Below are 23733 nucleotides of genomic sequence, written 5' to 3' on the forward strand. Positions count from 1 at the left end.
TATTTCTATGATCCCAGATCTGACACAGCGATTTGTAGGGAGGAAGAAGAGAAAGACGAAAATAAAAATGAACGGAAGCTTGAAAACTCTAGGTTCTTTAAGGATAACGCACACCCCTGAGCTCGTTGAGGAGAACTCAAAGCCCTTGTTTACTCTAAATCAATACTTGCCTTTTCTTATTACTCTTACCCCTTAACTAGGGTTCACCCTTTCAAGGTTCTTGATAAAATATTATAAAAATGCCCTTGTGGCCTATTAATTCTTTAACTGAAATAAAATAAAGTAAAGTAAAGAAAAATAATTAATAAAATTCTAAATAAATTAACAATGTAATTGCGTGCATAACATTACACCCCCCCCCCCCCCCCCCCCCCCCCCCCCCCCCTTTTAGAAAGAGCTTGTCTTCAAGCTCGAAGGTAGGGTCTGTTGTCGAATGTCTCCACATGTTCCCAAGTAGCATCCGCGATATCTGTGTCAGCCCTCTAGACGATAAAACTGAAGCATTCCACCTGATAAGCAAACTTTTTTTTTTTTGCCAACATCACTTACTATAGAACACCCCAATATGGTTAAGCAACCAAACAACAAGTTGAACTATCACCGGCTCCATTCTAGCAATTTTGGCTTCTACATTAATAGCCCTTGCGTGATATGCCCCAACGGTTGCCTCATGGCCAAAATGTAGCATGTCCCCAGTAACCTCAGTAATTGGATTGAGTTGATTCCTAATGATGGCTGGCTGCCCAAGTTCATCCAGTGGTCCTTCACTTGTCTGAGTGTACATTACAGCTATGGCTCCACAAAAAATCCAACACAAAGCAAAGATCAAGTTTTTCTTCTTGTCCCTTTGAGAACAGATTGAGGAGCACTGGTAAGGTTCCAATTGGAAATAACCAGCAAAGAGAGCACAAGTGGGTGGACAGAAATAACAGAAACACTCTCTAGCTTAACATGTGCAGACCTCATATTTTTGAAGAACACAATAGCCACTTCAGTTGGCATATGCTATGACTGATCTGCTCGACTAAGAACAACCACACAACAGGCATCATTTTCAGTCTTTGAAACCAATCCATGTTCAGTAAATTGCTCAACATTCTTGACTAAATTGCCATGAACGTAAGCACTGAATAGACATAGGTAAGTGACCTCATCTAGCCCAACGTCATGAATTTTCATTGTACCAAACATTTCTAGTGAAGCTGTGCATAACCCATGTGCTGCAAAACCAGCAGCTTCATCTATGGGTCCCTTACTATCCATTACTATGGATTCATACACATGCATGAGGCTTAACTTAATAAAATCGTGCACAAAGCTTCCATACCTGATGAAGTTCTCACAAACAGCAACATACTTTTGTTGTTGAAGTCTTTTCTCTAGCCGTAGACCAATATGGTGTAGGCTATTGTTGGTAGCAGCAATGTTGTTGTAATTCTACTGAGAGGACTCATGAAGAGCAAGTAGTGCGCTCTGGTGAATTGCTATAGCAGTAGCAGGGAAGTTGGCATTCCTTGCCATGTATGCCATTGCTATTGCTATCAAAAGGATAGAAAAGATTGCTTCAACTGCCCCAAGGCGATGACCAGTAGCTCCCTTTGTTGAAGACAATGAATAAGCCGCTGAACTTGAGAAGTTCTGCTCATCTACATCCTTTCTATCAGTATATATTTTCTGCTATGGTGCCGTGTTCTGCATTGCTACAGCAGCAGCAATTTGAAAAGTCGTCATCAGCTCAGTCATCATCTATCCTGTTGAGCATGCCAACATGTATCTGCACTGCAATAGCAATAGAAAAAAAAATTAACTTGATCCACCCCACACGTTTCATATATATCCAATAACATTGCCCCATTATCCTGGTTGGCAGCATCTAATGGTCCACTGACAGCACCCATTTTTGCCACCGAACAACAGAACTAATATATCATGTTGAAAAATGTGGTGCAACACTGTTTTCTGCACAGGCACAACAACACTATTTTTTGGTACTGGCACAACAGACATCATTTTGTGGAAGAACCCACGAGCCTCTTCAAGTGGCATGTTATGTGCATACCCGACTGTACTGAGAACAGCCACCCTGCAGTCACAATTGTCACTTGGTGGAGCCAGTCCAAGGTCCTCACATTGGCCAGCATGCTGCACTAACATACCATGAGCGTAAGCACAAGCTGAAATAACATTAACCAAAGTGACAACATCTAGTAAGGTGGAAGATGATCTCAAGTGGTGAAACCATGATAGTTCTTCAATCGCATACCCATTTAGAGCAAATCCATTGATCATTGTGTTCCACGGAACCACATCCTTAGATAGATTAGACGAGAAAATAAAGTTGGCATATCCAACCATACCACATTATGCATACATATCCACAAGATCATTCCTTACTATAGCATCTTCCACTAATCCTAATTGAATGGCAAACAAATGGACTACTCGGCCCATTTTCACCTTCCTTAATAGAAAACATGTAGAAAGAAGGCCAGATATAGTTATAGAATTGGGCTCCATAGTTTCCCACTTCTTTTCTGGAAAGAGCTCTATGGCCTCGCTAGGATGGCCTATTTGTGTAGAGCCCAACCTCAGTGCTATCCATGAGACTATCCATTTGGATAAGGCCAAATGTTCTTCAGGACCCATGTATGAATTAGAACTGCAATTGCAGCAATTCGCTCTCTAGGAGCTGCTCTCAACTTATTTTTTCTAGTTCTTTTGCACCACTAGAAATTGATGACCATGGATCAGATGCAAAGTCAATATGCCCACGCAAAAATTGCAGCACTTATACTTTGTCCAGACTCCACTCAGAATTTGATTTTCTTTCCCCTCAACAGTAATAAAAATCATTCCCCACAGCATATTCTCCACCATTTCCAGAAAACCCAAAATGCTAAGCGTAGAAATCCAGTTCTCCACCTTTCTTCCAGGCATTTCATCAAACAACTGCCCGTCATCTTCCATTTTCCTTATCTCCTCTGGATTATCTCCAACCAGTCTATCTACTTGAGCCCCTTTCAGCACTACAATAGTAGCAGCTAGTTGAAAATTCGTCAAACTGTTCAACCCACCAGTCTTTCTAGTTTTTCCCACATTTGCTACCATCTCATTTCCTGAACTCACACCTAGTTAAAGAAATGACACGAACAATGGCCGAGCAACATACATATCACCCAAAATATTAAGCACAACATTTTCAATTTGAAAAAGAACAGACATACTGGTGTTGTTCTCATCAACAGAAACATAAATCACCCAATGAAATTTTTCTACCATTCTCGAATCCCCAAAAAATTCCCATCTTGCATTTCAGACCCAAAAATCAGAATTCTGTAAAAATTGGAGTAATTGCTCTGTTGCTCTGCTTCACGGAACAGAAAATCCCCGTGCCCAAAATTCTAGCAGTGTTGCTACTGCTCAGCCCCTTTGAGCCCCATCACCCCTATGAGAGATGCGTTTTGTAATAAAAATCAAGGACGTTTCAGAAACTTACCCCCAAATTTCTCCTTATTGACTCTCACAGGTCTTGATTTCTCTTCCTGTTGTCGACCTCATATCTTCCACTGTGGTTCCCCTTTCTCTTGTCACCCTCTCTCACATGTTCTCCTTGCCTTGTCGGCCACTGGAATGAGGGACCCCCGACAGCTGTCTGAAGAGTTGGGGAAAAATCTTGTTGGACTTCTCGGGGTAGCAATTTTTGGGTTCCAATTTCTTCCAACGAAGTTTTCCCCACTCAGCCTTTACTGACGAGGGTTGTGCTGAATAACCCTTTGATTTCAGACTGCGCCGTTGGAATTCCTTTGGTTTTTTCTGGCCCATGGCCTTTCTTCCCATCCATGACTGCGTCTGCTCAAGCGAGTTTAGGTCGTATGACCTTCTTTTCTGCGGCAGTGAGATGCCTCTCGATTGCAGAAATTTTAATGGAAGATTCACGCAAGGCTTCTTCCCATGCTAAACACCTTGCGCGTATTTCTTCCAATAGATCGCGCATGGCAATCCATTTTTCTTGGGATGAAGAATCGTTCATTGTGTTCTGACTCTGATAATAGTTGTTGTGATCCCTGATCTGACACAGCAATTCGTAGGGAGGAAGAAGAGAAAGTCGAAAATCAAGCCGAGGGAAGTTTGAAAACCCTAGGTCCTTTAAGGAGAACGCACACCCCTGAGCTCGTTGAGGAGAATTCAAAACCCTTGTTTACTCTAAATCAATACTTGCCTTTTCTCATTACTCTTACCCCTTAAATAGGGTTCACCCTTACAAGGTTCCAGATAAAATATTACAAAAATGCCCCTATGGCCTATTAATTCTTTAACTGAAATAAAATAAAGTAAAATAAAGAAAAACAATTAATTAGACTCTAAATAACTTAGCAATTTTATTGTGTGCATAACACATATCTCTTTACACTCATAGGAATTCTGAGATCTAGAAAAAAATCTCTTCAAAAGCTTAAGACGAGTGGAGTTCCAACTCTTCAAAAACCACAAATCGGCTAGTGAAAAAACGTAGCATAGTAGCCAAGTGATTAAATTTTCGAAATCCAATAGACAAAAAACTCGTAATAGGATAAAAACATTGCTCTATATAAAAAAATATTTCACCCATGAAACAGTAACTTCTCTTGCAAGATATTTCAACATAACCCATTTCCAGCCAGAAAACTTGCAAAGCGACTAAAAAAATAGCTTTTGACAAGATTTTTCCAATCCGAGATATATAAATCTCAATAATTTTATATAATAAAGATAATAATCTCTGAATTATCTTCTAGAGGTAAAAAAATTAGAGCATGAAGCCATAAATGGATGATAATAACAAGAAATTTTTTTTTATCTCAATAGGCTTCAATCTTGCTTCACAAAGTGCTTTTTATGAGTAGCATAGATCATAAACTCCTTAGAGCAACTTCTTGATGTGAAGTCCTAAATTCAATGCTCTATTACATTGTTGAATTTAGGACCCCGTGCTTAGAACCTCGGGCAAAATAAGAGAGGGAGAAGAGAAGGAAGAGAGAAGAGAAGAAAAGAGGAGAGCAAAGAGGGAACTCGGGTAGATAAGAAAGAAAGGAAAAGAGAGAGGGAAAGCCTTTAGGCTAAGAGAGAGAGAGCTTCCAAGAATTGAGATAAGAGGAGAGAGCTTGATTCTCTACACCAAATTGAGGGCCTCTATTTATAGTTTTTGAGAATAATTTACAATGTCTATAATGCCCTAAGCGCTACAAGCTTATGAGAAAAGACATAAGTAGACATGTTCACCTTGACTAAAAACACTCTTGTGCCATTTTGATGAGATGACACCTTATTTACAATCATGCCACCCGTCTTGGACGTGTGGGCCTTCTCCATACTCGTGTGGGCTTGGACCCATCTTCTAACACCTTTCGGGTGTGGCTTTGAAAGATAGAAGTTTGACTTGCTTTTCTAAGTCTAACCTTTTCTTCTCAAATGCAAGTCTATCACATGATAACTTGTCTTTCAATCCACTTTTGTCTTGAGGCATTTTTTATATAGTTTTCATTAGCCTCCTTTAAGAAAACAAGCTCTTCGCTGAGCTTTGCAATCTTATGTAATTGAGCATTGCATTTTTCCTAGTATTTATTTAGACTATGAATAGACTTTTCTACAAGTAATTCAAGCTCAGTTTCATAGTCTGAGTCACTTACCTCTTCGGAAGTGGTAGACTCGTCATCGTTATTTTCAATTGCCATGAGTCCAACATCACTTTCTTCTTCTGAGTGCCTAGACTCTTCATGCACAACATCCCAAGCTGAGATCAAGACCTTCTTGTTGTTGTTCTTGGGATCTTTGCTTATGGATGGGGTTCTTCTTTCATAGTTTGGACATTTTTTTCTTCTATGTCTTGTTTTTCCTTTCTTATGAAATTTGTCATTTTGAGTTCTATATTGGCCTTTTCTAAAATTCTTCTTTTTCCTATAAAATTTTTAAAGATGTCTTGTGCTAAAACTCACCTCATCGGAGCTTTCAACACTTATTTTGGCCTTAAGAGAAATTGTTTTTCTTTTGGGTTTCTCTTCTTCAACATCTTGAGGTTCTATTTCATATGTGAGATGGATTCCTTGTAGTTCTTCTGAGCTTATAGTTCTAAAATTCGCATTCTCATAAATGAAGGTCTTCCTCATGTCCCATGACTTTGGAAGTGCCTTGAGAAGTTTGCCATTTTGTCTATATAAGGAAATCTCTTATCCTTGAATATTCAATTCATTAATTATCTGAGTGAACCTAGAGTTCATCTCAGCTATTGACTCACCCGGTTTCATTTTGAATTCATCATATTGGCCTATCAACAAGCTAATTCTAGAGTTTTTAACTCTAGTGCTTCCTTCATGTGTGACCTCTATTTTTTTCTAAATATCCTTGGCAAACTTACATGTGGAGACCCTATTGAACTCATTGGGTCCTAAGGCACATAACACGAGGTTTATTGCCATAGAGCTTGTCTTGAGCTACTCTTTATCTTCCCTAGTCAGCTCATTGAATTCCTTTGCAACTAGAATGCCATTTTCAAGCTTTTGAGGCTCAAAAGGGTCATTCTTGGTTACGTGTCATATATCCCAATCACTGGATTGAAGGAAGAACTCCATTATTATATTCCAATATCCATAGTTTGTTCCATTGAAAAAAGGATGATGGTTGGCCGATTGTCCTTCGAGAAGGAGCAATATATCTTGAGATGTCATTTAATCTCTTTCAAAATCAAGTGGATTTTATTTCAATTAAGTGTTTGGCCTACTCTGATACCAATTGTTGGCCTAGGTGAGATGGGGTGGGGTGGGGGTGGTGTGAATTGAGTATTTTAAATTATAAGCCTTGTAAGGTGTGTATACAAAATATCATGCAAATTCATAATTTAGATGGAAAATAAACATGCACACACTATAACACAAGGATAATTTTTGTTATCGATGTTCCCCTAAAGGTATTTACCACCCAAGAATCCTTGCTTGTAAAATTATACTATTTTAAAGCTCTAATAGCTGGAGTTTACTCAAAGAGATTCTAACTCTCTTTAAGCCATGTGTAGCTCAATATACAGTTTTACAAAGAACAATCTCCCCAAGAGATTGATGCTAGATTATAGCTCTAGTTGGTCCATTCTATCTAGATTTAATAGGTTCTAGATGAACCTTTTTAAAATTTAAACAAAAGAAAGGAAAACTTACACCCTTTACTTAGAGGGTACCTTCACCTTGAGAGATCCAAGCATCCACCTCTTTTCAGCACAACGAGAATGTATAGGAGCTAGACTATATGAAATGCAAAGAATAGGTAGAGGATAGAGTGAAGGATATACAAGATAGTGGCTCACTTTCACTCAAAAGGTCCTTTAGAGAAGATTTACAAGTTTGAGATTAAATGATCAAAGTATTTGCCAATAAATGCTCATTAACTTCTCTATGTGTGCTTTGGTGGGGTATTTATAACATTCCCAAGCCAAACTAGCCATTTTTTGCCCGTTTGAAATAGTCATTAAAGTGATTGATCAATCAATCGATCATAATGGCTCTTTTTCTGTCAGAAAGTGACTTATTGATCAATGGACTGATTGATCAATATATTACCATTGGTCATCAAAAGTTAAGTTGATCGGTCATTGACATAGGATGATTGATTTGTTGAAATTATGGAAAAGAGAAAAACTTTATTGACTTGTTGTAATCAAAGTACATGAACCTCTATTTATAATAGAGGAAGGTGGTAGAGTCCAATTACAATAAAACTACCTTTGTCCCAATTACACCCAAACTCTAACACTTAAAGATAAGTCCTAGCATAATTAAATAACTCAATATAAATAAAAGACAAACATAACTCAAACTAGAACTCTTCTAGGACGTGACCATAAGATAAAGATGTATTTGTGAGTCCTTGATCTTCCAACTTATGTGATAAGGATGCCAGCTCATGGAAATCATGGTGGGTCCAACTTCTTATGGGATTGGGCCCATCTTGTGGGCCTTCCTTGGTTGCGTGGGTTTGGGCCCTATCTTCCAACACTCCCCCTCAAGTTGGGGGTGAGAGAACATTAAGAACTCCCAGCTTGCTGAAAATGATGTATAAAATCCTTTTGTATAAAATTGCAATCCTCCAATCTTCTGACACCCCCCCTCACGCTGGTGCTCTCTTCCATGAGGCCCAATTAGCCAATTCAAGGGGGTATAACATAGATGTAATAATAACTTCCTCCGTCATGGTGTCCCAATCATTGACATTTGATATTTTTTACGGGGTATTAAGTTCCTCCGTCATGGAATCCCAACTGTTGACATTTTTTATATTTTTGACAGGGTATTAAGTTCCTCCATCATGGAATCCCAACCGTTGACATTTGATATTTTTGACAGGGAATTAAGTTCCTCCATCATAGACTCCCAACCATTGACATTTTTTATATTTTTTTACAAGGACAAATAAATAATGGTCTGAGGCCACCTCTTCTTCAATAATAATGTCCCCAAAGAGACATAATAGCTGCAGCTAAATATAACACGACCATCTTCCAACACATAACATGAACCATATAATAAACTTCGTAAAAGAACCCATGAAATAATCTAATATAAAAATTTCTTCTTAGATGTATAAGCTTCATTTGTGCTCCCATTCTCTTGAATATTTTGGTCACATAAACTTTATCCACAACATCTGGAATAAAATACATCTTTTTTGTACTTCTTCTACTTCTCCCCCTCAAGCTTAGAGGTAATGGCAGTGATCCCATCTTGAACCAATATAGATGCAACAATAAGCCCAAATAACGTAAATGTGGTAATAAGCTCTTAACCAGGTAGAAGTAATATATTTTTCTGATATAGCAACTCAAATAGGGACGCAAAATAATAGGCTTAAATTCGAATTTTTCAATGCAATAGGATCCCAGCATGACCTTTGATTCTTCTAATGCGAATATATCTTTAACTATAGATCAGATTGACATGAAATATTTTCATTTTGAAACTAGACTTTAATAACTTTAATCCAAGTATAAATTCTCTTCATAAAATATAATTATCAGAAGATAAATAATTTGATAGATTTCGGTCTTTGCCATCTGGCCAAACTAAGCACTGTTTCTCCTTTTTTTTCCAGCATGACCATTGCCTCTTCCAAGGTCAATATATCCTTATAAAAAATTCAGGTCGAGAATTGGTTGAATAGGTAAGAAAATAGACTTACAAAATATTTCTTTTGTTATGTAATTCTTCATATAAAGTCTCGTTCTTGATAACATAAAATACCTCGGAAGTTGAAACTTTCTGCTGGTGCTCGAACCTTTTTTCAATCTGACATTTGTTGCTTCAAATAAATTTCTCTTTGTATATAACTCAGATAAAAAATTGGTTGAATAAGTAAAATAATAGACTTACAGATATTTCTTTTTATATGTATTTCCATATAAATTCTAGTTCTTGAGAGCATAAAATACCTCGGAAGGTGAAGCTTTTTGTTGCTACTAGAACATCTTTTGCAATCTGACCTTCACTCATTCAAATATCAATATCTCTCTGTATATAACTCCGATTGGAAAAAATCCTTTTTCCTTGGAAAGTAGACTCAAATATATTTTTGTCAATATATATTTTATAATATAAAAATCTCGGTATAGATGTTAAAAACTCAAATCAAACTATGGGTGCAGGGACTAAAAAAATAACAACGAACCTAGACTTAGGGTTTAGGGTTTAGAGAAAAGGATCTCTATGAGTTGACCAAGTCAACTCATAGAACCCGCTCTGATACCATGTTGAATTTATGAAAAAGAGAAAAACTTTATTGACTTGTTGTAATCAAAGTACATAAACCTCTATTTATAATAAAAGAAGGGAGTAGAGTCCAATTACAGTAAAACTATCTTTGTCCCAATTACACCCAAACTCTAACACTTATAGATAACTCCTAGCATAATTAAATAACTCAATATAGATAAAAGACAAACATAACTCAAACTAGAACTCTTCTAGGATGTGACCATAAGATAAAGATGCCTTTGTGAGTCCTTCTTGATCTTCCAACTTATGTGATAAGGATGTCAGGTCATGGTAATCATGGTGGGTCCTACTTCTTATGGGTTTGGGCCCATCTTGTAATACTCTTAGATATGTGGGCCTTCCTTGGTCGTGTGAGCTTGGGTCATATCTTCCAACAAATCAGAATTCCCATTGGCTGTGCAATGTAAGCATTTAGATTGATCAATCGATATTGTCCAGACAAGCAAATTTAACATGGAATGATCGATCATCCTAGTAGATTGATGGATCAGACAAAATATTACCAGTCAGGGACATAAAATATGATCAATCATATGAAGCTTCATATAATCAATCATACTTTATGTCCCCAACTGGTAAGATTTTGTCTGATCCATCAATCTAGTAGGATGATCAATCATTCCATGTTAAATTTTCGTGTCTAGACAATATCGATTAATCAATCCAAATGGAATAATCGATCATGCTTTATAGAATGAAATGACTATGTTCTAGATGATCGATCAATCGACTTTGTTTGATCAATCATGCTTTATATTTTTGGCCTACACACTTCTGGATAATCAATCATTGGCAAAGGTCGATCACCATTCCAGTGCCATATCAACTAATTTGACTTTAAAAGCATGGAAATGATTTCGTTTAAGTGCTCTAACATGGTCTAAGTGATGTTTATGATGTTCCTAAACATGTCTACATGCAATTTATGACTTAAAGCTTCATATTCACTATTGTACTCAAAGAAGGGAGTTTAGGAATACTCTCTTGCATTGTGATTGAATTTAGACATATGACTTTTACATTGAACTCTAGTCTTCTCATTGTCTTCTTCCTTGTGGGTGCTTCTTCAAAAGACTTCCTTCAATGATGTTTGAGGTCTTGAGTAGGTTTTGTCATTTTAAAGCTTTAGTCCTTGAGATGCATTTACTCTTGATGGTAAAGTATCTGAAATACTTGATTTTACTAATTGTTAGCTCTATTATGTTTTTTTATTACCAAAAGCAGTAAGAGAGTCATCCTACGATCAATAGGAGTCTACTCAATAAAATAGGTGGCTCCTAGTTCTCAAACGGTCGCGGAGGTGGAGCAATGTGGCTGAGAAGGGTCTTGATCATGGAATAGAGTCGAAGTTGTCCTTCACTTAGCTCATGGTATCCCATCTTCAATTCTTCTTGTGTACCTACTATTTATTGTCGATGGCTTCATCAAGCAATTCGAAACGACCAATGGCTTCCTGAGTTGCTTCCTCTTGACAAATTCAAACTGATCAAACTGTGACTGATATTGAATTTTGGGAAAGAGAAAAACTTCAATAACTTGATGTAATTTGAGTACAATGAACCTCTATGTATAATAGAGGAAACAAGTAAAATCCAATTACATTTAAACTACCCTTGTCCCAATTAGACACAAGTTAAACACTAAAGGATAAGTCCTAAGGCAATTGAAAAACTAAACGTAATAAGAAGATTAACATAACTAAAACACCTTTAATTTAAAATATTTTGCGAGAGCTCCTCTTGTGAGACTCTTTTAAGACTTTGTGAGACTTCTTTTTGTGAGAGTCATGTAAGACTCCTCCATCTCTTCAACCCTCTCCCTCAAGCTAGAATTTATAACTTTAGCTTGCAAGGAAAAAGATTTTTGGCCTTCAATCTTCTTTTGCTGAAAAAAATCCTCATAGATGCAAAAAATTTCATCTTTTATATGTTCAAAGATACCCACGTGAGTAGGGGTGGCATGGCTAGTAAATAAGAATAGTCTTGTTGAGAAGTGACCCTATTCCTTGCATTCCATATAGTCAAGCTCCTATACATTCTCATTGTGGTGAAAAGAGGCGGATGCTGGGATATCTGAAGGAGAAGGTACTCTCCAAGTAAAGGGTGTAAGTTTTCTTTCTTTTTGTTTTAATTTATAAAAAAAAATCGTCTGGAACCTGTTCAATCTAGATAGGAAAGGGCCAACTAGAGCTACAATCTAGCATCCATCTCTTGGGGAGATTGTTCTTTGTAAAATCGTGTATTAAGCTACATGTGCTTTAAAGAGAGGCATAACTTCTCAGTGTAAATTCCAGCTATTAGATCTTCAAAATAGTGGAATTTCCCAATCAAGGGTTCGTGGGCTGTGAATACCATTAGCGGAAGTTCAATAACAAAAAATTTCCATCTAAATTACAAATTTGCATGATATTTTATGTGCACGCTTATACAACTTATAAGTTGTAATACTCAATTCACCCTGCTTTTGAGAAGCCTCTTGGACCAACAACTCCCTTTATACACATTTTGTATATGTCATAGTTTCTCAACATCCTTTTGCAATTACTTTTTGTAAATCTTTATAGAATAGTGAAATGAAAAGCCTTCGAGCTAAATTTTTTGTCTATGTTTCTCATTTGTACTATCTTTTTGCTTATGACAAAAAGGGGGACAAAAGGACACAAGCACCACTAAAATAAAATTTGAAAACTTGACGTGTATAGATTAAGGGGGTGTTATTTCCTTAATTTGATAAATTTTATAACCTCCTACCGATATGGATGTTTTATCATTTAGTTTTTTTTTTTTTTCAAAATTAGGCTTTGCCATCATCAAAAAGGGGGAATTGTTGATTGAGCTTTGACTCCTATCTTGATTTTGATCATATAAAACCTTATTGATCTAACATTTACAAATCTAGCTTTTGAGATGCAACTATTTGAAGAGACAAAAATTAAGGTTTATACAAAGAAAGGGAGATACAAAGAGATGTAGAAGGAAAAGATAGAAGAAAAGAAGAGAAAAGAGGGAAGGGTACTAGACAAAAATTTGAGAGGGGAAAAAGAGATTTGGAAATGATTGACTAATTTCTTCCTTCAAGCAACACCCTATTTATAGCACTATTTAGGAAACTCCTTAGTCAACTAGGATTATATAAATTTTTTAGGAAATTGAAAGAATTGCATCAATCTAAGAAAGATTCTAAGAATTGAAAATTTACATCAATTAAAGATAAATCTATTCTAAGTTTATCTTATTTTACCAAGAATAAGGGGTATTCTCCTCTTTTTGCCATCAGATCCCACACCCCTTGGACATTTTGCCTTTTACCCTCATATGTCCCATGCCCCTTGGGCATTTTCCCTTTTTTTGCTCTGATGCCCCACGCCTCTTAGGTTTCTATCAATAAATAATGGCATCAACTGTAACTGTAACGAGGATTGGATCAAAGACAATTGATTTTCTGTAGATGTTGCTGAATAGTTCCATTATGTTTTTACTGAACTGCAACGGTTAGTACCAACTACAAAGCAGATTGTACAAGTTCCTAAGTTGATCGAGCTAATTATTTTTCTTTCTTCTTCAACCTTTATTTTATAGTTTTGTGGCTTTATCTCGTCTTTAGAAAAAAATGATCACTTTTTAAAGAGAGGTTTCCAGGTTCATATCCTATTCAAATAAATCAAAGAGCCTTGAAATACATTTCTTGTTGGAAATCGATTCTAATGCTTACAAAGGGCACCGATACGCTATAAAAATCATGCTAAAAATCAATATCCAATGGTTTAGAATCATTGTTGAGGTCATTTTATCAGTTGCAGTCACCTCTCCATGCATTTCTTGGCTGAGCTTTAAATAGTTTTCATCAAGTTTGGTCGACTAGTGGTGACACTCAATTTACTGCTCATGGTTGCCTTTTGAGACGGTAAAACTCCATTTAATTTCTAAGTAAATAAGAGGCACTGTACGTTATAAACAAATATTGATTGGAATTTCTCTGTTACTATGTTACTATCTCTCCGCTTTCTAGATTATTTCTGTTTTGCCTGAGAATAACAAGGAAGCAACACTGTTTTCATCTACAAAAACATTTTAGGCTCAAAAGCCTAACAGCTATTCATAGCAAAACTCCTCAGGCATGTTACAAAGAGCTCTCATTGTGTTACTTGCCACATCCATTAGCTGAAAATACTCATCTGCTCCATCGACCAGACACTGGAAATGCAAAACCAAAAAAGTGAGAAGAGTCTAAAAGTTGTTACTGTTTCGTTGGAACACAATTAATCGGAACCACTCTATAGAACCCTATGCAGAGAAAAGTCATCATCTGGTAAATAGAGTGTCAAAACCTTCAATCTCAGATCGATTTTATGAAATGAAAATATTTTATGAGTTAATCAAAATTCGATATCTCAAAAAAAAAAAAAAAAAAAAAAAAAAATACAGTAAGACCTTCTAAAGATACATTGCTGTCATTCACTGTAAAAGACTCAGACTCGGAATATGTCCTTATTGACTAATCTGAATAGGTCTCCGTCGGGAACCAGTTAAAAAACTCACTACTTTTAGCAGTTCGATCGAATGCTTATAGCTAGGTCATATGCCACTGATGTGGGTAAAGCTAAAGCAACAGTAGTATTTACATCATTCGTAGGTGCTGCTAACTCTCCATGAGGTAACTGTAAGATTTTCCAAGGTAAAAAAGCACCCAACCAATTAGAAACAAAAATAAATAGAAACATAGTTCCAATAAAAGGAACCCAGGGGCCATAATCTTCTCCAATCTGAGTTTTGCACAGGTCTCGAATGAATTTAAGGACATTCTAAAAAATTCTGACCGTTGGTTGGAACAGTTTGTGGATTCTGAACAGCTATAGCGGCTGAACCTAATAAGATAGCAATTACAACCCAAGAAGTAATAAGTACTTGGGCGTGGACTTCGAAACCCCCTATTTGCCAATATAAATATTGGCCCACTTCCACACCCGATATATCGTATATATCCCTTAGTGTGCTTATGGAACATGGTATAAAATTCATATTACCCTCTGACAGAAATAGAACTAAAAAGGAATTATAATTATTTTGATTCAACCATCTCTTTCTCGACTCACCCACTTCCGACTTTAATCACATATTTCAGAGTTACAAACCCGTGTTAGCTCAGGCCAGACCATGCTCACCTTGTAGGATAGGAAAGCAGACCCAAGAGAATTTGCTCTGTGGGAGCCTAATATGAGTAGGACCAGTACGGCCAAAGAGAGCCTCAGTAATAGTCAAGAGTACAAGAGTCCAAAGCAGCGTCAAAGCTGAAGCTTTGTAGGAAGCAAGAAAAGTTAAAGAGTAAGAGTAGCAAATCCTAAGCAGAGTCGAAGCAGAAGCTTTGTAGGAGGCAAGAAGAGTAAAAGAGTAAGAGTAGTCAAGCCAAAGGTAGAGTGCGACTCAGAGTAGCCAAGTCACCAAGTAGGAAAAATAAAGTCTTATGACAGGTTGGAGGAATTCTGCTAGGCAAGTCATAGAGTTTATAAATTTGTAAGGCCTTTGAGCCATTGAGGCATCCAATCAATTCAAATTCAATACAAATTTAGCTGTGGCCAACTCAAAGCGATTAACCATCCATATTTGACCACAAGGCAGCTAACCCCTGAACCAAGGGTTTTTATCCAGTGATAGCTGCCAAGCTCCACCACCATCTTGCCTGTATGCCACCCTTCATGTTGTTGGCCCAGTGGTTTCTCAACAGGGGGTGAATTGAGAATTACAAGGCATGGAATAATAAATCAAGTAAATATGTAAAGTAAGAGTATAGAAATTTACACACCACGATTTTGACACCAAATGTTTTGTTATCGGGTTCCCCTATTGGTATTCACAGGCCAAGAACCCGTGCTTGGGAAATTTCACTAATTATATATCTATTAGCTGGAATTATACAAAAGATATTACGACTCTCTTTTAAACCACATATATGCTCAAATACACGATTTACAATATAATCTCCCTAAGAGATTAGTTAAATTCTAGCTCTAGTAAGACTCTCTCTATCTAGATTTAACAAGGTTCTAGATGAACCTATTTCAAATTGAAAAATACAAAGAAAGGTAAAACTTACACCTTTGTCAATTGAAGAGAAATCCTTATCCTTTGAGAGTTCCAAGCTACCAGCCTTTGTAACACAAAGTTGAATATAGGAGCTTGACTATAGTGTGTTCAAGGAAATGGAATGAGAAAGAAGTGTAGAATTTTGCAAGGTTTTGGCTCTCTTCTCAAAAATGCACTTAGGAAGACTTTTCAAAGGATTGAGAATAAATGCAGGTAGGTATGCAAATAAAAGCTAATTAACTTCTCAATGGAAAGTTTGGTGCGGTATTTATAAGTTCCCTCAATCCAAACTAGTTATTTGTTATTCGTTTAAAAAAAATTGAGTTCACATTGATCAGTATAAAGTGGTTGATCAATCAGTGTAAAGTGGTTGACCAATCAATGTAAAGTGGTTGACCAATCATATCCTATGTAATGACTATTTTTCTATAAGAATGCGACTTATTGATCGATGGTATGATCGATCAATATCTTCCCATTGAATCTGACATTTTAAGTTGATCGATCAATGCACATGGTATGATTGATCAATCAGCATTTTTACTTGCAGTACATACAAGTATGATCGATCATACTTTATGTCCCTGACTAGCAAAGTTTTGTATAATCAATCAATCACTGAGGTTGATCAATCAATCAGCATGAATTTTCTTTGCCTGGACAATATTGATCGATTAGTCCAAATGGGTTGATCGATCATGCTTTATAGTACAATTTGGCAATGTTCTGGATGATCGATCAATTGACCTTGGTTGATTCATCATGTTTTATATTTTTGGTTTATGCACTTCTGGTTGATCAATCATTCCAGTGCGAGTTTACTAAGTGGATTTTTAAAGCATGGGAATTTGTGATCCTAGGTGATTCTAACATGTATGAAATATATGCACGCATTTGTAAAAAACATGTTTGAATGTAAAATATGTCCTAAAGCTCCAAATTTGCATTGTACTTCAAGTTTTGGAAGAAAATTGACTAACTCAATGATTCCTAAAACTCTAGTCTTCAATTTTTCTTCATCTTCTGAGGGTGCTTCTTCAAGAGTTATTTGACATTCCATGGAGCTCGAGGTCTTTGAGAAGTTTGTGTCGATTCAATATTTTAGACCTTCAATTTGCTGTCTCTTGAAGGAAAATTATCTGAAATACTAAATTTGTGATTGTCAGTTCAATTAAGTTTCGTTATCATCAAAATCAAGCAGAGAGTCAACGCTTGGTCAACACACGCACTATCTTCCCCTAGCTCAACTCGATCAACCACTTCACCACCTCTCCATCCACAAGTCCACCCATTTCATCCAATTGCCACTCATCCACGCCCCTGTCCAAGTCCTACCTCTACTAGGACTCACCTACAAGCCACACCCTACACCTTCTCAAGTCCCAATCTCCCTAAGAGCCCCCAGCCAACCAAACTACTAGACTCCCACTCCCCTTCCATACCTCAACAGCCCACCACCTTGGAGTCCAATCCCAATAGGACTACCTTTTTAGTTGAGTCCTCATCCACTAGAAGTCCCTCTTTTGTCACCCCATGAGCTCTCCCACTTCCTCTATACTTCCTCCCATGAATTCCAATCCTCCTCTAACCAACTCACATCCTAGAATCTCTCCAACCTAGACTTTCCTATTTGGGAAGCCACACGCCAGCCACCACTTCCTCTTCCTTTCCTGCACTATCTATGCAGCTTCCTCTCTAGCTCTATTTACCAACTAGGTCTCTTATCTCACTCTCCATCATCTACACATCTTCCCCAACCTTATCCATGTCCAGCCTACTCTCTCTATAAAGCATCCTTCTCTCCTCTCATAATCCCCAAGCACATCCTCAAGCCTAACCTCTCCAATTCTCACTTCGTCTATCCCACCACTCCCTTAGCCCTAGCATCCTAAGTTGACACCTCATCCAGTACACCCTAGCCTCGCTCCCAATGACACCCTAGACCAATCCCTCACACTCTCTCTCACAATACAACTCACCTGAACCCTATGATATCCTAAGTCTTTCCCTCTCTCCATCATGGCCATCTTTCTCTTGCCCAACCTACTTAAAAATCAGCCCACATCTTACATGCAACACTTCTAAAAATCCCCTACAATCTGGGCAAGCCCCCAGACCTATTGATAAGAACCACTTGAAGGTTTTATCTTCTCAGCTTCCAAAGAAAAAATTAAGGCTCTTCTAGGCAATGGAGGGAGAAAGATAGAGATAGAGAAAGAGAAGAAGACAAAGTGGGAGAGAATGGGAGATAGGGGAACGAGCTTTAGGAGAGCGAGAGGAGAGCAAGGCAAGAGAGAGACTTGAGGAATAGGCTTAGTTAATTTTTCCTCCAACTAAGACCCCTATTTATACTTTTTTCATTACATATTTAGGGAAACTCCTCAATCAATTAGGCTCCCTAATTACATCAATTAAGGGAAAATTACAAAATCAAATGAGAGAATCTAGGAAACTTCAAATCAATTACAATCTTATCTTCTAGAGATTCTTTAACAAAGGAAAGTAGAAATTCTAAGAATCCATCAAAAGGTAAGACTCTCATTTCTACCCTTGACTTCTAACCTTATTTCCACTTTTGCCCTTGAATATCATTTTTCCTTTGTTGTCCATGAGCTCCTACGCCCCCCATGCATGTGAATGGGTCCACATGTGTGCCATCTTTTCTCTTGCTTCTTCTTCCTTCTTCCTTGGTTTTTTTGAGGATTTTAGAGTTCCTATCAACTCTTGCATGCAAATGAGAATTGAAACAATTAGTTGAGATGCAGTGTAAACGGCCAGAATTCAGATTCAGCCATATCGTCACCACGTACTCTTCCAATCTATGTCCTCCCCTCTCACACAGACAAACGCTTTTACGCTCTTAGTCAACCCTCGGAGTCCTTACATGTAAAATGGCCTCAATCATTCTCATCCCACAAGGAGAACAGCCCTAACAAAAGGGGCAAGAAGGAGAAAGAAATCAATTAAAGAAGATTTCACAATTGCTATTAGCAATTTGTTAGGTCCCCTGGGTACTGTTATCTAAAATTGTGAATTTTTATTCATCTTACTGCTTAATAACTTATAATCGGATCTTCTTAAATAAATATTTGCGACTTGAGAATTTAAAAAAGCCTTTCAGAACTATTCAATATTATTTAATAGATGAAAATGGGGGAATGATAAGGTAGCTTCAAGCTCCCAAAAAGATCCACAAGTCCACTCACTTCACAGGCAGCATCCGGTGCCCAATGACCCGTACAAAGAAAAGGTGATTGTAATTCAGAGGAATAGACTATTTTAAATCTTTCTACTTCAGGTTAAGCCCAAAAATCACACCTTGGTCAAGCAAAGCTACGCTCTCAACAAGAAACAAAGACGAAGTGCCATCTAAAGCAAAGAATGGACCCAAACTGAGAAAGCGCAAACACACATTGTTGGTTGAACAACCAAAAGCAATGGCAGGATTTGACCACCATATGTGACCACATTGCAAAATTAGGTCAATAGCTACAGCAAACGACCTACGCTCTAGTGAAGTTGGAGAACCTGATTCTCTTGCCAAAAGACAAATCTCAGGATTAGATGACCAAGGTCGCTTTCCGAAGCCCCAACAATTGTGTGTCAAGCTGAGAAATTCCCTAAACTCACAACTGTGCAAAAAAAGTTAGCAATGGCATCCTTGTACTTAGAAGGAGGCAGCGGCCAACGCGTGGATGAAACTCAGAAGGTAGACAAATGACCAAACAACCACCCATAGATGGCCTCATACCTGCAACCACAAGGGTTAGAAGCATGCCTCGCCTAAAAAGAAGACCTGATGGTGGCCATGATTCCTATCGCAGGGAAGGCTCACTCAGCCACAATATAAAATTGTGACCCACCTGAACTAAAAACTTCATCTCTCCAGACGAAGCCACATGCTAACTGCAAAGAAAACCTTCGACAAGGTGCACTGAGACATTTATTACAGTCAGCACAGAAGGATAGAACTCGTTTCCTACTTCAGCTGTCAGAGTGCCACTGCATTCAGGTCGCACCTTGCCACTATGAAGGCAGACATTTTGCTTGGCTGCTGATGTTCCAATCGCAACACAAGCCCGAGATGCAGGTTTGACATAATCAAACACCAGGGAGGAACACTGATGCACGGAAGAGGCATGGTTTGCAACTATCAGAAGATCTTGGTAAGGTTCTTATTTAGGCAGCACTCCTCCAGAGATTCTAAGCAATCAATGCCCTACAGAAGGAGTGTAGTCATGCTTGTGGACAAAGGCTATCAAGAGACAAAGACAACATACATGACTTCTAGAAAAGATTTATGACTTTTCAGGACCAAGATGGTAGGTGTGTGCACTTGAAAAGCAAAAAGAAAAAGGAAGAAGACTGCTACCAACCACACAAGTGCTTCAAGGTCCCAAGAAGACCAAGTGCGTTGGAGAACAAAAACACCAAGAGCCACAAAAAGGCCAGGCCATGTTGGCCATATGGAATAGTAGACCAAAAGAATTGGCCCTGCAAGGACCCAGTAAAGTAGAAAGAAGTTGCCCCTGCATGGGCCCAGTGTGAGTAGGACAAGTAGAATCAAAGAAGCTAACCTCTGGAGTCAAATTCTAAGATTCCAAAGAAGAGTTGAAGCAGCAGCTAAGTAGAAGAAGGCAAGAAGATTTTGAGTACAGTCAAGCCACAAGCAGAGTTCGATTAGGATTTGCCGATTCACCACACCAAGCAGAGCCAAAGAAGGAGAAGTAAAATATAGTGATAGTAGTCCCCCAGTCAAACTGAACTACCCCAGCGCACTTTCTCTCTACCTCAAAAAGTCCTCATTCAGTAGAAGTCCCTCTCCCCTTTCCAGTCACCCCACGAGTTCCCCCACTTCCTCTATATTTCCTATTTGAGAAGCCACACACCAGCTACCTCTTCCTCTTGCCTTCCAGCTCTATCCATACAACTTCCTCTGTAGCTCCAGTTCCCAACTGGGCTTCTCATCTCACTTTTCCTCTTCAACGCATGCAACCTTATCCACATGCACCATACTATCCTCAGCCCTAGCCATCCTAAGTTGAAACCTTAGCCTATAAACCTAACTTTTAACCCACCCCGACCCCCTGTAACCCAGTTCCAGTTCAGCAACTTCGACGGATGGAGCTGTCTGATCAGTCATAAAAAACGAGGGTAAGACTACTTTCACCTTAGTGGTTTATCAGAAATCCTGGGCAAAATCCAGTAATAAATATTTTCAACTGCAACCTGCCCACAGAAAGAGAAGCTGGATGGCAAGTCTAGATTACTTGCATTCAGTAATCTTCAGTGTTCCCTTAGTTGAGTTGCTAAGCTAGTTTGCTCTACTGAAGAACCAGAATAACTTATAAGCCATCAAAACAATGGTACATGGCTACCTTATCTGCCTCAGCCAGCCTCTTGCAGACCCTTGCCTTCTGTTCATCCGTGATATCCTCTGCTTCAACAATTACATCAAACAACTGCAGAAAGTAACATATAAGAAACAGTGCCTTTACTAAATAATATAATCAGTTTCTAGAGAGGAAAACAAAGAGCAGACCTGAGAAAGCATCTGTGAAACTGGGTATCCTTCAGCAATAATATTGCTGACTTCCTTATTTGCCATTTCAAATTCTCCACTTTTACAAACTAAAAAGAGAGCCATGACAACATCTGGTGAGACAACCTGAAAATGTCAATTGAAGAGGTATAACTGGAGCTGTTAATATGCATTCCACTATTAATAAATTAAAATAAGAAAGCCTACAGACTCCTTGGAAACAAGACTACTTTTTCACAAATAATTGCTAATATAGATGGTATCATAATCTAGTAAAAGAATCTAAGTATAAGTAATTGCCTGGACATCAAACACATTTGGCATCAGAGAGTAGCAGAAAGTACTTCAGCAGCATAAACATGACACAAAGCCCAGCCAGCTCTGGATGGTTATGTTGGACGACCTCCACTAGAAGAAATAAACAGCTTCATGTATGAGCAGAATCTAGATTCCCCATTTGACAGCTACAACCTCAACAAGCTTTTGTCCAAATCCTGGCCCCTAACAAATATGAACTGATTTTAGCTGTTAGAATCTTTCTTAACTCAAGCATCACCTCAAGGACCTCTAATCGTCTCAAGGTCCTCTATTCATCTCAAGGTCCCCCACACGTTTCAATAAGTCCACCCACTCCAACATTTCCACACCTCATTTTCGATCTTTGAACTACCTTTTTTGAAATGATGATGATTTTATTATGAAGGAAAGCAAAAGAGTACATCAAGGGAGGCTTCCCCTAACAACAAGAGATTACAGGGAGGGACCCAATTTAGCACATAAATCAGCAGCCGAATTGGTTGATCCAAGAACATGGGACAAGTATAAGAGGTAGTGGAAACAATATCCATAATATCAAGAAAAAGCTATCAGTGACACCACGGGGGGAAAGAGGCAGTGGAACACTAAACAATGACGACTTTGGAATCACCCTCCACAATCAGTGGACCTCTAAAGCGATCCTGGTAGAGGAGAAGGTGGTTGATGGTCTCGGCTTCCACCCCACAAAGGGAGCAAAGAGGGTCAAAAGCAGTGTTTCCTCGTCTAATAAGATTTTCAGCAATGAAAATCCTATTGCGGCAGGCACTCCAGAGGAAAATTTTCACCTTTGGAGGAGCCAAGAGCCTCCAAGCAAAAGCAGCCTAGGTGAGGAGCAGGAGGCTGTGTCCAACCCATTTTTGAACTACTTGAAAACATATTCACATCCATTAACAAAAAGAGAATTTACTAGTTTATGCAACAAACTAGGCTTACTAAATAACTAAACTACAACTTGAGAGGAAGTGTTAAGAGAGTAGATATAAAGTATTTTTTTTGTAAACAAGTCCATCGAGGTGTCTTAAGCACTTGTTAGGATTACGTTTATCTTATTTATATTTTTTATGGTGCTTTAAATCATTGAGGGCATTGTAATTATGTTTAAGGTCAAGATTATGACCTAATAGATTGAATTAAGCATCAGCGAAACTTCAACTGCCACTTGTTCCAACTTCTTCTTCGTTCTTCTTCAAGCGGGTATTTTTCCTTTCCTCCACACTTACCTTCTCTACTCTCCAGAAATTTGCATTCTCCACTACCCTTATAGCTGAAAAAACTAATACCAGAATAGGGATTTCCCACTCCACAGCTCTCTCCTTCGAGGACGGTCTTCCATGTCAAGTATGGTTGCATTAAGTTGCATAACAAAGTTTTTTTGTAAAAAGTGTGAAACTTAAAGAGAGAGAGAGAGAGAGGAGAAGAGAAAAGGAGGCAAAAGCTCTGAATGAGCTGCATTGGGGATCGTGCATGACCCCAAATGCTATTTATTAGGTTTAGATGACAAATTAAAAAAATGCCACTCTTTACATAAAAATTACTTATTTCCTTATAACTCTCATTCTACTCTTCCTATGAATATGAAAATTTGTACATAGATTAAATCAAACATGCTGAACAAGATAGTGCCATAATATAAAATGTTTGATCATGTAAAATGACCAAAATACCCATGAGCTGATTTTCTCACGCTCCCCCTCAAGTTGGAGCTTATATATCCATGAAGCCTCACTTGTCACAGAAGATCATCAATTCATGCTTTCCTAATGCCTTTGTAAAAACATCTCCAAGCTGATCAGCCGATTGAACATATAGGGTGATCACTTCTTTCTTCGTCACAACATATCTAACAAAATGACAATCTACCTCTGGGTTTTATTCTCCCATGAAAAACTAGATTGCTGGCAATAAACATAATTATGGCTTCCTTTGTTGAAAGCCTAACTCCCATGACATTGACCTCACCCACATGAGATCACTAACAATATGTGTCATAGCTTTGTATTTT

The 23733-nt window shown here is 38.0% G+C and overlaps 2 protein-coding genes across 2 annotated transcripts in view; both read right to left on the minus strand.

The window, feature by feature from the left end:
- Positions 1 to 1005: 1005 nt before the first annotated feature.
- Positions 1006 to 2355, minus strand: LOC137946611 (pentatricopeptide repeat-containing protein At5g08305-like). The gene is made up of 2 exons (XM_068792941.1): positions 2060 to 2355; positions 1006 to 1327 (listed from the first exon to the last, which is right to left on the minus strand). Exons 1-2 carry the CDS (start codon positions 2353 to 2355, stop codon positions 1006 to 1008), a joined length of 618 nt encoding a protein of 205 aa, XP_068649042.1.
- An 11351-nt stretch (positions 2356 to 13706) lies between these two features.
- LOC137946180 (replication factor C subunit 2) overlaps positions 13707 to 23733 on the minus strand; it is a 38425-nt gene continuing 28398 nt past the window's right edge. The window contains exons 10-12 of the mRNA XM_068792391.1: positions 21414 to 21539; positions 21250 to 21333; positions 13707 to 13984 (exon numbers count right to left, since the gene is read on the minus strand). Of these exons, the coding sequence (XP_068648492.1) occupies positions 13883 to 13984; positions 21250 to 21333; positions 21414 to 21539 (312 nt within the window). The 3' untranslated portion in view covers positions 13707 to 13882. The remainder of the gene's footprint in view (positions 13985 to 21249; positions 21334 to 21413; positions 21540 to 23733) is intronic.

The sequence above is a fragment of the Aristolochia californica genome, unplaced genomic scaffold (genome assembly GCF_029961685.1).
Source record: "Aristolochia californica isolate CCGP_79_NKW_82.1479 unplaced genomic scaffold, dmAriCali1.0.hap1 SCAF_12, whole genome shotgun sequence".
NCBI classification, from domain to species: domain Eukaryota; kingdom Viridiplantae; phylum Streptophyta; class Magnoliopsida; order Piperales; family Aristolochiaceae; genus Aristolochia; species Aristolochia californica.

Bases quoted from the DNA above. Each gene is read 5' to 3' on its own strand.
- LOC137946611 (XM_068792941.1), bottom strand. From the start codon at position 2,355: ATGGTTGGATATGCCAACTTTATTTTCTCGTCTAATCTATCTAAGGAT. The intron at 1,328-2,059 runs GTATGCACATAA...GAACTTCATCAG, and splicing joins GCTGTTCTCAGTACAGTCGG to GTATGGAAGCTTTGTGCACG.